We start from the raw sequence: 15,844 nt of genomic DNA, 5'->3' as shown, positions 1-15,844 counted from the left end.
ATAGACATTAAAAATGCCTATAACAAAAATTTTAAAAAAACGAGGACTTTTTCAGTACCAATAATTAACCAAGTTTTTGCAAGTTAAAGATAAATGTACAATTTTAAATTAAATGGCAAACTAATATGGCTACTGATTCTCTTCCTCAAAGCTTAACCTGAGAGGGGTTCCAGAAACAAGAGAGGTTTATGAATCTTGTAACCTAACAGAAAAACTTTGATAACACAGTTATAAAATGAGTGTAACTGTGTTCTGATAAAACTGCATTTATGGACACTTGCATTTAAATTTCATATAATTTTCATGTATTTCATAAAATACTATTCTTCACTTAATTTTTTAACTATTTAAAAATGTAAAAAATATTCTTAACTTGTAGGCTGTAGAACAAGAAGCAGCAGGCAAGATTTGCCAATGGGCTGTAGTTTGCTCATCCCTAAGCCAAAAGGAAAAAGACCGGGTCTAAGGAGTCTTCCAAAAGTCATCAGGAATGATTGAGGAAGAAAGAATTAGAAGAAAGTTTAGATATGAAGTAAAAAATTATGTAATCTAAGTACCCAATTATTTATTTAAATATATATCTAAAATTCACACAGTGACCTTCTCTAGAGGTAGGAATTTAGGGTGCTTTTATTTTTTTTCTTCTCTATTTTTCTAAAATCCCCATAATGAACATGTTATGTTTTTATTATTAGAAAATAAATCACTTTAAATATGGAGGGAAAAAAGAAAAACAAAAAACCCTCCAAGAGCCTGATGTTTAAAATGACTGCTAGGAAAATCAGGGTCACTACCTGATATATTGTTACAAAAATAAATTAACCTGAAAGTGATTTATTCATTACAAAGTTTTATCTTTTATTTTGTAATAACATGAAGACTTTGACAACTCAGATTTTACTATATCCCTTTTCCTTATGCTCAAGGGAACAAATGTATTTGCCCAACTATCCCTTGAAGAGATTATGCTAGTTTGTACTTCTACCAACAGTATCATTCAGTTCCTTTGTAATAAAATACATTTCTTATCATCCTCTAAATTCTCCAGCTCCCATCCTCATCTTAGAGTCTTTATTCAGTGTTTCAAACTGCCTTGCCCGGCACTCTCACAGACCTGGGTTCAGATTCTTCCTCTACAACTTAGTAACCTTAATGCCTTTAATAATCAGTTTCCTTGCCTGTAAAATGGGAACAATAGTTCTTGCCTCATAGGACAGTTGTGAAGATTAAATGAGATATTGAATGTAAATCTATGTGCACAGTGTCTGGCACATAGGAAGCACTCAATAAGAATGACAGTCATGACTAGCTTTTTAAAAACTGTGATAAAATACACATAACATAAAATTTACCATTCTAACCAATTTTAAGTATACAGGTCATTAAGTACGTTCACACTGTTATGCAACCAACCACCATCCATCTCCAGAAGTCTTTTTCAATTTCCAAACTGAAACCCCATACTAAACACTAACTCCCCATTCTCTCTTCCCCACCAGCCCCAACAATCCCCATTCTACTTTCTGTCTCTCTGAATCTGATCACTTGAGGGACCTCATATAAGTGGACTCAAACAGTATTTGTCCTTTTGTGACTGGCTTATTCCATTTAGCATGTTTTCAAGGTTCATTACTAGCTTTTAAGAAACTATTTTCTATGAATATTTTTCCAAGAAAAATTAAATATTGACCTCTCCTAATAAGTACTATAAAATTAAAAACCTACAGTGTTATATTGAAGTGAGCATTTCCTCTAATAACTATTAATATTTTCAGAGAATTAAATAAGATGTTACCTATACCTGACATCCATTCACAATGGACTGGAAACCGGAGCCACAGAGCCTATTAACAGTGACAGCTGGGGTCTCTTTTGGGATTCCCACACGCAAACCAACATGTCTTGCCAAGTATATAGCATCTGAAGAAGTCTGGAACAGAGGGAAAGAAAAAGAATTTCCTCTATATATCTAGGAATTAAGAAGAAGGACACAATATAGTAAAATGTTCACAATTTTTCAAAAATTATAAAGTATATGGCTCTAAGGTAGGACAGAATGCATACAGGTACAGCATATTTTATATAATACGTGTTAATGATTGGAATAAAAACTGTAATTCGGCCAACTCGATTTTAAACAAAGTATGAGAAATCCTTATATTAAATCCTCAGTGGAACACAGAATTTCATAACAATTAGAACTGTTTAAAAATGGAATATGCTATCTTGAAGTAGTACATTCTTTAACAGAGGACGCATTAGAGGCTATGGTTCTCAACCTTGGCTGCACAGTGGAATAACCGAGGAAGCTTTATTAACACAGTGATGCTCAAGCTCCTAACCAAACCAATTAAACCAGAAAGGCTGGAGGTGGCCACAGGCATCAGCAGTTACTTTTAATAGCACCCAGGTGATTGTAATGTGTAACCGAGGCTGAGGCTGGCTGACCTAGGAAGGGGAGAGATGAACAATGGTCAGGAGAATAAGAGGTGGGACTAGACTACTGCTTCCCAAACTTTAAAATGCATACTGGGGCATCTTGTTAAAATGTAGGTTCTCAGTAAATAGGTCTAGGACTACCTGAGATTCTGCATTTCTAACCACTGCCTTGGTGAGGCCAATGTTGCTGGTCCAAGGACCACACACTTTGAGTAAGAAGGGATGAAACAACTTTTTTTTTCTTTTTAACAATAACAACAGCCTCTATTGTAGAGAAAGCTAAAGCAAATTTGATAAAATATAAAGTTACAAGAATAGTACAATGAACAACCTAAAGTTACCCTGATGGACCAATTCTTTACGTTTTATCAAATTTGCTTTAGCTCTCTCTACAATAAAGGTACATTAGTGCCTTTAACACCAAGAACCTTAACACCTCTCAAAATAGGCAGGACATAAGTATATAAGTTCAAAATATAGTCGATTCTTATTATGTGTAGATTATATACTTGCAAATTCACCTACTTGCTAAAATTTATTTGTAACCCCCAAAATCAATACTTGCGGCACTTTTGTGGTCATTTGCAGACATGTGCAGAGTGGAGAAAAATTTTAGCTGCCTGATATGCACGTTCCTAGCTAAGGATGAACAAGGGGACACTGCCTTCTTGCTTCAGCTCTCATCCTAGAAACAGTGATCTTCCTGCAGTCTATTTAGTTTTATGCATTTTTGTGCTTCTTGTGGGTGATTTTACTGTTTAAAATGGCCCCCAAGTATATAATGCTGAAGTCCTTGCTCTCCAGTATCCCTAAGTGCAAGAAGGCAGTGACGTGCCTCACAGAGAAAATATGTGTTAGATAAACTTCATTCAGGCATGAGTGATAGTGCTGTTGGCTGTGAGTTTAATGCTAATGAATCAACAATATATATTAAATACAGTGTCCTTAAATAGAAACATATATAAAACAAGGTTATGTACTGATCAGTTAACAAAAATGTTGTGACCGGAGGCTCACAGGAACCTCACCCTGTCGTTTCCCCTGGGAGCAGTGGTTCAATAGTTGCTAATTCGGTGTACACGGCAACTATATAAAACATAACTACTGTGAATAATGAGAATTGACTACCATGAACAGTTGTGTGCCAATAAATTAGATAATTTAGGTAAAGAGGACACGTGCCTAGAAAGACACAAACTACCGAACCCAACTCAAAGAAAAATAGACAATATGAATAGACCTATAACAAGTGAAGACTGAATTCATTAGTAATCAAAACACTACTCACCAAAAAAGCCCAGACTGGCTTCATTACTGAATTCTACCAGACATGTAAAGAAGCATTAATACCAATTATTCACAAACTCTTCCTAAAAAATAGAAGAGGATCACTTCCCAACTCATCATGAAGCCAGAATTATCCTGATATCAAAACCAGACAAAGACATCACAAAAAAGTACAGATTAATATCTCTTATGAATATGGATATAAAAATCTCCAACAAAATACTAGCAAACAGAATTCAGCAATGTACAAAAAGAATTATATGCCATGACCAGTGTAAGGGTCATCCAGAAATGTAAGGTTGTTTCATCACCTGAAAGTCAATTAATATATCACATTGTATCAACAGAATAAAAAACAAAAATCATACGATCATCTCAATTGACATAGAAAAAGCACTTGACAAAATCCAACACCTTTTCATGATAAAAACATTCAATAACCTAGGAAAAGAAGAGAACTTCCTCAACCTGATAAAGGGTATCTAGAAAAACCCATATAATCATACTTAATGGTGAAAGACTGGACGCTTTCCCCACAATATCAGGAACAAGACAGGGATATCCATTTTTTGTCTCTTTCATTCAACATCAGAGGTTCTAGACAGAGCAATTAGGTAAGAAAAATAAATACATAAATAAAAGAAATCCAGATTGGAAAGAAAGAAACATAACTATTTCTACTCTCAGATGATATAATGTTATATATAAAAAATCCTAAGTAATCAACTAGAAAACGATTAGAAGTAATAAATGAGTTCAAGGTTTCAGGATATAAAATTAATATATAGAAATCAATTGCATTTCTTTTTTTGAAAAATCAGCTGCATTTCTACACACTTGCAATGAACAATCTGAAAATGAAATAAGAAAACAATTCCATTCACAATAGCATCTAAAAGAATAAAATACTTAAGAATAAATTTAACAAAAGAAGTGCAAAACATATTCTGACAACTCTAAGACATTGTTGAAAAAATTAAAGAGGATTTATACAAGTGAAAAAACATGCCATGTTCATGGCAATATTCCTTCAATTGACCTACAGATTCAAAACAATCTCTATCAGAATCTTAGCTGACTTCTTTGTAGAAATGGGTAAACAGATTCTAAAATTATCAAACTGCAGGAGACCCAGAATAGCCAAAACAACTTTGAAATGAATAACTAAGTAGGAGGACTCACATTTCTTGATTTCAAAACTTACAAAGAAGCAATGATGATCAAGACAGTGTGGAACTGACATAAAAAGGATAGACATATAGATCAGTGGAAGAGAACTGGGAGTCCAAAAATAAAATCATGTGTCTATGGTCAACTGATTTTCCATAACAGTGCCAAGACCATCCAATGGGAGAAAGAATAGTCTTTTCAACAAACAGTGCTAGAACAACTGGATAGCCACATGCAGAAGAATGAATTTGGACCTGTACCTCAAAACATATATAAAAATTAAATCAAAATAAATCAAAGGCCTAAATGTAAGAGCTAAAACTATAAAACTTAGAAGAAAACATAGGGATAAGTCTTCATGACCTTAGATATGGAAATGGATTCTTAGATAATGACACCAAAAGCCTGAGCAACAACAACTGAAATTGGGCTTCATCAAAATTAAAAATTTTCATACTCCAAAAGATACTATTAAGAAATGAAAAGATAGCAAAGTATAGAAAAATATTTACAAATCATGTATCTGTTAAGGGACTCATATCTAGGATATATAAAGAACACTTACGACTCAATAATAAAAAGACAAATAACCCAATTAAAAAATGAGAAAAGGATATGAATTAGACACTCTCCAAGAAGATACGGCAATGGCAACAAGCTAATGAAAAGTTGTTCACATCATCAGTCATCAGGGAAAGGCAAATTAAAACCACAATGAGATACTACTTCATATTCACTAGAACGGCTATAATAAAAAGACACACAATAACAAGTGTTGACAAGGATGTGGCAAAAGTGGAACCTTCATACACTGTAGGTATGAACGTAAAATGTTTCAGCTGCTTTGGGAAACAGTCTGAAAGTTTCTGAAACAATTAAATGTAGAGATACCATATAGCCTAGCAATTACACTCATAGGTATACACCCAAGGGAAATAAAAACCTATGTCCACGCAAAAACTTGTACTTGCTGTTCAAAGCAGCATTATTCACAAGGGACAACTGTGCACCTTTTTCTGAGCCTTATCCCAGCTCTAAGAGCTGAAAGTGCTCCGCGCAGGAGGTGGCAGTAGCCTCAAGCCTTCTCAGCCTGCCTCACCCTTCTCAGTCTGGAACCACCTTAACGAGTCAGGAGAACAGTGATTAGGGCCCCAGTATTGTCAGTGGCAATGCACTCAGTGTAGAGCCTCTGTCCTACCAATGAGGTCTGGTAAGAGTAAGACAGTTCCCACTTCATGGCCACACTTTGAAGGAATATTCAGCTTTCAATTACTGCAAATGAATCTTCTATTTTGTACACCATACATAGCAAGGTAGAGGGTAAAGGAGCTTCTCATTTCCCACAAAACACTGACCAAGCTCCTACTGTGTGTAAGAAATGATGGGAGATGTGTTGCATTGCTTGGGTTTGCTACCCTCCTTAGTGGCACACAGAGAGAACCAATTTACTTCAAATAAGTCAAGGAGATTAATTTGCTATTTAAGAAGCAATAAAATGTATCCCAAGTCCCAGACAGACCCCAGATAGATATATAGTTTCTGAATATATGTTCTTTTGAATTATATATGTCCTTCTGAATTATATATGCCATTGCTTCTGGAGTCAGAGGACTCCTCAAATTATGAATACCTTCAACTATTATTAACTAGTACACCATTACAACACGTTAAAGGAATTATTTTTAGAAACTGATAAAAGAAAGCAATAGGAATGAAATGTCCCTTCAGCCCTGCTAACCTGTATGACGTTGCCTACAACGACACTGTCAATAGTTTCAGGCGACACTTTGCCAGCAGACAAGGCAGCCCTGGCAGCAGACTCAGCCAAGTCAGTAGCTGTGAAGTCTTTCAGAAGACCTCCATAAGCTCCAAAGGGTGTCCGCTTAGCAGCAACGATGAACACACCTATTGCAAAGAGGAGAGATTTATGAGCAACTACAGGTCAGTCAGTGTCCCTAACATGCTTTAAATAATTTCATTGTGAACCTTATTGTAAAGTACAATTTTCAATTAAATAACTAAAAATCTTTGTCACATAATAATACACAGAATGGGTCACACTCACAGAAGCAGTACTAAAAGTTATCATTTTGATCAATACCTACATGCTGGCACCAAGAACTGCACTGCAGGCTACAATGTAAATCCATTTTGGCTAGATGACATTCTTATAATCTGATGATTTGTAATGCTAGAAACATTTGTTTAAAACGAAAGGCTTCTTCTATTTGCTGGAGTATATTGCCTAGTCCTAGAATCAAAGAATCTCCCAACTAGAAGGTACCTTAAGGTTGTTTGAGGCCAACCACTCATCCTATAAGAACATCCTCTAGAATATTCCTGACAAGAGGTCCTCTCTACCTTCTGCTAAAGAACTTTCAGTAAGAAGGCATGCTCCATTGTGTGAAGCAGTGTGCCCGTGAATAGGCAACATAACCTAACGATTTTTTTTCTCACACTGAGCTGGCTTGGTTTACCAAGTGTTCCATCCACCAATCGTAGTTCTAGCCAAATGCATTCCAAACTCAGACAGATTATATAGCTTCTAGAACATACACTGCTTTGAATTTGTATTACATATGTCACTGCTTCTAGAGTCAGAGGATGACTCAAATTACAAATTTCAAATAATGTGAACTATTATCTTTTACTCTTAGAATAAAATGAGCATAACAGATGACCTTTATCATGGGTAGCCCCTCCAGTATCTGGAGTCAGCTAACCTGTAAAATTCCCCAGACCTAATGACTCTTTTCCCAAATACACAAAAAGCATTCTTTCAACAGTTCTTTATTTAACATTAATTCTGGTTGTTTTTCCCTAAAGACACTCTCATTTGCTAATATCCTATTATAACGTGTCAGTTAGAATGTAACAAAGTTTCCTACATCTGACCTAACCACAAAGGATACAGAGGAATTATCTATACATCTATTATTGCAAAGACTACAAATTTGCGTATCACTATTGGTTCCATTGGTGTCCCTGTACAGATAAATACAAATTGTCCCCTCCCAAGGCACTCTACTGCCACCTGCCAAAAAAAAAAAAAAAAAAAAAATATATATATGGTTAACAGATCTACAATGACTATGATATGAGTGGCACCCATTAGAGTTGTGAAATGCAAAGCCTGCATACTGGGGAACAACATCGGTTACAGCAGCTTCATCACACTAACATTTATTAGGCACCTACTGAGTACTAGACATCTCATCACTTGTCATATAGTATCTAATCTTCCCAACAACTCTGCAAGGTAAATATTACAGTTAACATACAGGGGCACTTACTGTATGATGGACTTCATGCTTGATGCTTCGTATACACTAACTAAATTTTCCCAAAGACAATCTGAGCACACATTTCCACATCTTGCCAAGAAACTAAGGGACTTTTAACAATGGGTTTGTACCCAGATATTGACCTATAATTGAGACCATGCAAACATTATACCACTATTGTTATCTGGGTACAATTCTCCTGTTTATGTTAGAGATCTCTTTCCATGGAACAAACTAAATCTAGCCTAAAAAAAATTCCAGCTTCTTCTTTCATTCCTACGTTGAGAAATTTACAGTCTAAAAGAATGTTAGGAGCAACATATATAACTATACTTTAGAACAGATCCAATCAGTTCTTTACAGATAAAATATTCAGATACTTACAAAATGCCATAAATATTGGTTTGGTGCACTACAAATGTTTTCCTCTGAGATGGGTTATTCTGGGCCACTATGCCTTCCTGTAAACATCCTCTAATCCTCCTTGATTAATAGTCTCTGCCTATTTTTATACTGGTGTTTGCTTTATTTCATTTTCCTTTCCCCTCTGCTTGCCTTCTTCCTGATTTTGGTACAGTCCTGCTCTGGTCATCGCCTAGTATGCTCCTATTTGACCAACTCTCCAGTAGACACTGAGGATATATGAGAATGGCTTCCTCAAGTCCTTGGAGAATGAACAAAAGTAGGCAGATGTAGAGTAGATATGGGAAAAGGGAATAGCACAGGGTGAGTGTCCAAGTTATTTATAACCTCTAACTTGAAGGCCAGCAGCCCACGCTAAATAGAATGGCGAGAATTCAGAAACTCAAAGTCTTGCTGGCTTGAAGAATCAGAGAACTGAATTTATGGCAATCACAGATACTGGAAACTGAGGGGGGGATCTGTGAAAGAAAAGCACCACAGTGGGGAGCCCAAATATCTGGCTGAATCCTTTATCATGAACCTGTGGGGACAACTACAACCGCCTCAGCTAAGCCTAAATGAATTAGTTAGATCTGAGCTACTGCCCTCTACAGGGGAGACAGAGTGTGCAGTTTGAGTTCAGCCAAATTAACTGCCTGCCAAAATAGTTAACTAAATAATCGGTAAGTCAATACTTTTTGGAAAGTACCAGAATCCAGTCCCTACAATGGTTCACCTGCACTGTCCACCACACAATCCAAAATTTATTCACGTATGAAGAAACAAGAAAATACAGGCATATCTCAAGAGATATAACAGGTTTGGTTCCACACTACTGCAATTAAGTCGCACAAATTTTTTTGTCTTCCAGTGCCTATAAAAGTTACGCTTCTACTGTAGCCTGTTAAGTGTGCAATAACATTATGTCTAAAAAGATGTGCATACTTATTTAAAAAATACTTTATTGCTAATAAATACTAACCATCATCTGAGCCTTCAGTGAGTTGTAATCTTTTTGCTGATGGAGGGTTTGAAACATTGCGAGAATCACCAAAATGTAACACGGACACAAAGTGAGCAAACGTTGTAGGAAAAATGTCACCAATAAACTTGCTCAACTGCAGGGTTGTCACAAACCTTCAATTTGTAAAAAACCGCAGTATTTGCAAAGTGCAATAAAATGACATGTGCCTTGTGTGACTCATTCTTGAGATAAAAGAGAATCAACAGCAACCAACCCCAAGATGACCCAGATGTTAGCATTAGCAGACAAGGATTTTAAAGCAGCTGTCTATCATAACTATGCTCAAGGATGTATAGAAAACTTTGTTCATAATAAAGCATAGGACATCTCCACAAAGAAAAAAAAAAGCTTAAGAAAAAGAACCAAAGTGAGAATTCTAAAACTGAAAAATATCTGAAATAAAATATACACCAAATGGGAAAAAGCAAGTGTGAAAAAAGAAGTGTAAAAGCAGAATGGAAGTGAAAGGAGTACGATTCAGTGATCTTGAAAGAGATAAATTGACATTACCTGATCTGAAGAACAGAGGAAAAATATGATTGGGGAAAACAAAACAAAACAAAAAACATGGGCAAAGTCTGACAAAGGAACAAAGGCAATTCAATGGAGAAAGGATAGTCTTTTCAATAACTGGTGCTGGAACAACTGGACATCCACATGCAAACAACAACAACAAAGTAGACAGACCTTACACCTAATAAAAATTAGCTCAAACTGGAACACAGACTTAAATAAAAAATTCAAAGACTATAAAACTCCTAGAAGATACCAAAGAAGAAAATCTAGATGACCTTTGGTTTGGCTTGGTGATAACTTTTTAGATACAACACTAAAAGCACAATCCATGAAAGAAAAATTTGGACTTTATTAAAATTGAAAACTTCTGCTCTTCAAAAGTCATTACTAAAAGCACAAAAAGACAAGCCACGGACTGGGAGAAAATACTTGCAAAACACTTATCTGATAAAGGCTGGTATCTAACATATACAAAGAGCTCTTCAAGCTCAATAATAAGAAAACTAACAACCCAGTTAAAAATGCATAAAAAATGTGAACAGACACCTTACCAAAGATACTATACAAATGGCAAATAGCCTTATGAAAAGATGTTTGACATCATGTTGTTAGGTAACTGCAAATTAAACTAACAATGAGATACTATCCCACAAATATTAGAATGGCTAAAATCCAAAAAACACCGGCAATACAAAACGTTGGTGGGGATGTGGACCAAAAGAAACTCACCCACTGCTTCTGGGAATGCAACATGGTACAGCCACTCTGGAAGACAGTGTGTCAGTTGCTTCCAAACTAAAACTAACCATACTCCACTCATATGATCTAGTAGTCACACTCCTTTGTATTTACCCCAGTGAGTTGAAAACTTAGGTCCACACAAAAACCTGTACACAGATGTTTATAGCGGCTTTATTCGTAATTGTTAAAACTTGGAAGCGGCCAAGATGTTCTTCAGTAGGTGAATGGATGAACTGTGGTACACTCATACAATGGAATATTCTTCAGCACTAAAAAGAAATGTGGTATCAAGTCATGAAAAGACATGAAAGAAACTTAAATACATATTGCTGGTGAAAGAAGCCAATCTGAAAAGGCTACACACTGTATGAGTCCAACTATACGACACCTAGAAATGGCAAAACTATGGAGACAGTAAAAAGACCAGTGGTTATCAGGGGTTGGGGGTGGTAGGGAAGGAGAAATGAACGGGTAGAGCACAGGGAAATTTTAGGGCAGTGAAACTACTCTTTATGATACTAAAATGGTAGATACATGCCATTATACATTTGTCAAAACCTATAGAACTATACAACACAACAAATGAACCTTAATGTAAACTGTGGACTTTAGTTAAAAATAATATATCAGTATTGGTTCATCAATTGTAACAAATGTACCACATTAATGCTGTTAATAATAGGGGATAACAGAGTGAGGCGAGGAAGTATATGGGAATGCTCTGTACTTTCTGTTCAATTTTTCTATAAAACTAAAAGATAAATTTACAGATTCAAGCTCAGTAAACTCCAAAGTGAATAAATGCAAAATACACGCACACACTCACTCATCTTGGCACATCACTGTCAAACTTCTCAAAACGAAAGACAGAATCTCAAAAGCCAGATAAAATGACATATTGCATACATGAAAATGATTCGAATTGAACGTTGACTTTTCAGAAACAATGAAGGCACGTTTCACTTGCTTCTCCATAAATTTCCTGTCATGAGTGTTTCCCTTGTATTTCATAATCTAAGAAAGCATTTTTGTGTGGGAAGTGCGTATGGTGAAATATGAGAAATCTACAAAAGAGTGTGCGTGTGTGAAAATGAAAGCAAGAACTTCCCCTTTCCTTACATCACGTCTGCTTACTTGAAGCTCCCAGGCTGTAAAGGTTAGCACGAGCAAGGCTAAAACTGAACTAATACAATTATTTTGAGTGGGGAAAAAGCTATTAAGTGTATTTTTAAAAATAATCTGGCATGTGCAGGTACAAAGACTAGACAATCTAAAGGATTTTTTCCTGTAATTTCATAAACTGGATACCATGGCAATAATTATTTGATCTGATGCTGATTTTATGTGGAAGTTGAAAGGTCTAAAACTTAACAATCAGTGACACCCAGCTAAGATCTTGTGTATTTTAAAAGGCTCTGAAAATTCAGAGGTTAAAGATTTTTACTGAAAGACAATGAAAAGACATATTAATCCAGAGCATAGTGAGTCAGAAACACCAGGAAAGGGCCTGGCAATATGGCAGATGTGACCACAGAGGAAAAATAACACTAGAAGAGAAAGAGGAATTCTGCCTTCCTTTCTATTACATTGTTAGGCAAATATTTACTCATTTAATTACAGCAACTGCAGACAGCAACCAAAGCTAACAAGGAAAACTGCTGCTTCTGTATCCACTTCAGTTTCAGGATTAATCTGGCAGCTCCCTGACCCCCGCCCCCGCCTGCCCACCTCACCTGCCTTGAAGGGTTGCACAAACATTCCCAGCAAAGCTAAGGAGCAGTAAGAGAGTTAATATTTGTTGAGTGCAACCCTTCTACCAAGTCCTGGGATTGGTGCTAATAAAAACCCGGGATATTGGTTCTACAGAAATCTGATAAATTAATGACAATCTTTACCAAAGTCAATTATGCTCCCATTCAAATGTGTCCTTTTCCCCACAAGAATCAGTCACACGTTCTCTCTTACCCACTAGTCCTGCAAGCACCTAGTATGCTACTTGAGAGAAGTATGTATCTGTAATGTATTCTAACTAACCAATATCAAGACACTAACTACCATTAGAGACAAGCCATCCTACCTTTCTGGACATCAGTAAAACAGGGAAACATTCCCTGTAAAACAGTTTACAGTTTCCCTGTAAAACAGGGAAATGGATAAAAATACGATCACTAACTTTTAACACCATAGTGAATGGTATCCCAAATTTATAAACTTCATACTTCCTTAATGCAGGTGTTGATGTACATCCTTTCCCCTTACTGGGTTCATAGTTTTCATCAAATTTTCAAAGGGGTCTGTATTAAAATAAAGTGGTCAGAACCACTGATAAATTCTTATACAGAGAAATCAATAAAAATATAATTTCTTTTAAAGATGATAGCTCATGACCATGCAGCTTTTAAATAATTTGGGTTTTCTGAATACCTCATCTAAAAAAAAATCAATATGCTGCTTTATTAAATTCAGAATTGTAAAGAGCACTGACAAATTAAATTAAATCCTCTTGTCTCAGAATACCTATTTCTCACTTGAACTGTTCACATGTCATTTTGGCTCTTCTGAGCTCCAGATCCCCCTAACCAACTGCCTACCTGATATCTGCTGAGCACCTCAATATTCTCTTACAAATCTGTCCCTTCCCCAGTTTTCCTCACTCCATAAGGAGTATCATCATGAACACAATTCCTCAAACCAGAAACCTGGTCATTCTTGACATTTCCTTCTCATTGATCTGCCACACCAAGTTTCTGTGAATTCCAACTCCAAATCTATCTCAAATCATTCCTCCCCCTCTTCCCCAACTCCACTGCCCCGGACTAGAGTCAAAACCATCATCTGATGCTCCTGGGCCTTTGCAATAGATTCTTAAATTCTCCTCCTTGCTACATGGGCAGCCTCATAGCCCTGAGGAAATGGGGGCAGATTGGATATCAGATCCTGTTATTCTACTTTAAGGTAGGAGATTGCCTTCTTTTGAATTTAGAATAAAACCCCACCTCCTTCACAGAGCCCACAGGGCCCTGGAGCACCAGAATAATGGTTCTCAGTTCCTGCCAAGTGTTTTTCTGCCCGGGGCCTTGTGTTCCATCTGAAGGTTCTTCAAAGGACACAGAAAGTAAGGATGAGCTTTCATCCTTATTCCACTGACTGCGACCATTTGTTATGAAAAGAGAGTTTACATATTTTTTTAAAGTTAATAACTGTAGAATTTATGTACTCAATGACTGCACTCTTCTGGACTCACTCGAAAGAATAGAAGGGAAACGGATTAAGGAAAGTTCTCCAACAGATCGCCACCAAGCACCGTGGGGGGGAACGGAAATCCCCTGCCGACTGCAGGACAACATTCCCTCCTTTCCCCCAAGCCCCGCCCACCCTCTGACCAAGTCCGAGGCCGCCGGGCTCCTGGGAAAGGCACCCCTCCGCCCCAGGCCGCCTCGTGCTTATGGCGCCGCCCCAGTCTTCCAAATAGCTAACCTCGAACTAGGTGGGTCACTACCGCGCGAAGGCAAATGACCTTCAAGGTCAGAAGCAAGCAAACCGTGGTCTCAACTCTCAGCTGTAAAGTTGCCGGGAGATCACTGTCGCTAGTGCCTGACAAGTATGTTTTCTCCTAAACCCAAACAGTGCTTTCGGGTTGGGGTTTTATCAAGTCCCCTTTACTGCCTAGGATGCCTCGACTTCCTGCCGGGACCGGGCCCTTCCCCACCCCCCACCAACCAGGGGCGAGAGAGGCGAGGCTGTAGGGGTCACCTCGGAGCAGGGCCATGGCGGCGGGCGGCAGCGCAGGGGTCCTCCTCGGCGACGCTGACGTACCGCCCCGGACACCCGGACTTTAAGCGCGCGGGGCGGCGCCAGCGTGGTCTCGGCCGCGCCTTTTTACCTACTTCGCGCCGCTCGGCCAGGGCTCTCTCTCTCTCTCTCTTGGCAGGACGCGGCCCTCTGCGCCACCCCGTGGGAACCAAGGGTACCAAAACCTCCCGGGGAGACCGCCCTTGGACAAGAGAACGTTCCTCGCAAGCGGATTTTTTTCCTCATATCGCTGTTTTTAAAGACTTTGTCTCTCTTGTCAAGAGAATGATTTGACTCTACCCTGTCCATCCTATCTACGCCCCGCTACCCCAACAGGTAATTAACGTGCCTCTTCACCCCCACTCCTGAATTTTCTTAAACGTATGACCAGGCGGCCGAAAATGTTGAACTGCTTTGAAGTAGGTGGGGTGCGGCCGGGCGCCGCCTGCGGACCGGAAGTCGAGTGGGGGAGGCTCGGAAGACGGCGGGAGGGGATTGGCTGAGCGACTCCCGCAGGCTGGGGAGAGCGGCTGCGCAGACCAGGGGCAGAGGCCTAGACTGCGGGGCAGGCGACGGGGACAGGCCCGGGGAGGTTGGCAGGCGTGGAGTGTAGCGAGTGGCGTAGGGCAGGGGCGCCCCCGGGTCCACCATGCAGCTCCGGATGAAGCCGCTGTATTTTCCTTATATGATCGGGCCCCATGGCTGGCGGCGCCGCTGGCGGAGCCTGAGAGGATTATGAAAACTTGTCAGGCGAAATGGGGCCAGGGAACCGGGGGCTGGGAGATTAGGTTGAACCGGTTAGGCTACGGATGAGGGAGGTTAGGGATGCCTCTGCCGCTGTAACTGTGAGCCCTGGTCGATGATGACGTGACCACTGCGCAATCTGAGTTCTGGGAACCAGGTGATGAGTGTGTGCTGAGAACGGACTGAGACCGGGCGAGCAGGAAGCGACCCGGGCAGAGAAGGGGCAGATAGATCCCCAGCGCCAGGGCTCGGAGGCTGGCCAGGCTGCCTCGGGCTTGATTCGCGTGGTCGGTGTGGTGTGCTCCAAGGACAATGAACAAGATAAACTAAAAGGGCCAACATCGCCGGAACAGAGAGTTACCAGACCCTTAATGACTCTGTCATGCAGCAACCATTGCAACATCTCTGAGCTTTCCCAAGCAGCATGCCTTGCTCCTTTTCCATA

The 15,844-nt window shown here is 38.9% G+C and overlaps 1 protein-coding gene and 2 non-coding genes across 3 annotated transcripts in view; 2 read left to right on the top strand and 1 right to left on the bottom strand.

Annotated features, from left to right (window-relative positions):
• ACAA2 (acetyl-CoA acyltransferase 2) overlaps positions 1-14,665 on the bottom strand; it is a 43,106-nt gene extending 28,441 nt beyond the window's left edge. Inside the window, exons 1-3 of the mRNA XM_065889570.1 lie at positions 14,617-14,665; positions 6,635-6,801; positions 1,802-1,930 (exon numbers count right to left, since the gene is read on the bottom strand). Of these exons, the coding sequence (XP_065745642.1) occupies positions 1,802-1,930; positions 6,635-6,801; positions 14,617-14,632 (312 nt within the window). The 5' untranslated portion in view covers positions 14,633-14,665. The remainder of the gene's footprint in view (positions 1-1,801; positions 1,931-6,634; positions 6,802-14,616) is intronic.
• A 625-nt stretch (positions 14,666-15,290) lies between these two features.
• On the top strand, positions 15,291-15,431 carry LOC136133384 (small Cajal body-specific RNA 17). Its single transcript, XR_010656526.1, has one exon. It is a non-coding gene; the product is annotated as a small Cajal body-specific RNA 17 (non-coding RNA).
• Positions 15,432-15,508: 77 nt separating this feature from the next.
• Positions 15,509-15,590, top strand: LOC136133376 (small Cajal body-specific RNA 18). Its single transcript, XR_010656520.1, has one exon. It is a non-coding gene; the product is annotated as a small Cajal body-specific RNA 18 (non-coding RNA).
• The last annotated feature ends 254 nt before the right edge of the window (positions 15,591-15,844 follow it).

This window comes from Phocoena phocoena, chromosome 13 (assembly GCF_963924675.1).
Source record: "Phocoena phocoena chromosome 13, mPhoPho1.1, whole genome shotgun sequence".
NCBI classification, from domain to species: domain Eukaryota; kingdom Metazoa; phylum Chordata; class Mammalia; order Artiodactyla; family Phocoenidae; genus Phocoena; species Phocoena phocoena.
The sequence above is the reverse complement of the archived record's forward strand: the minus strand, read 5'-3'. Positions and strand labels throughout refer to the sequence as shown.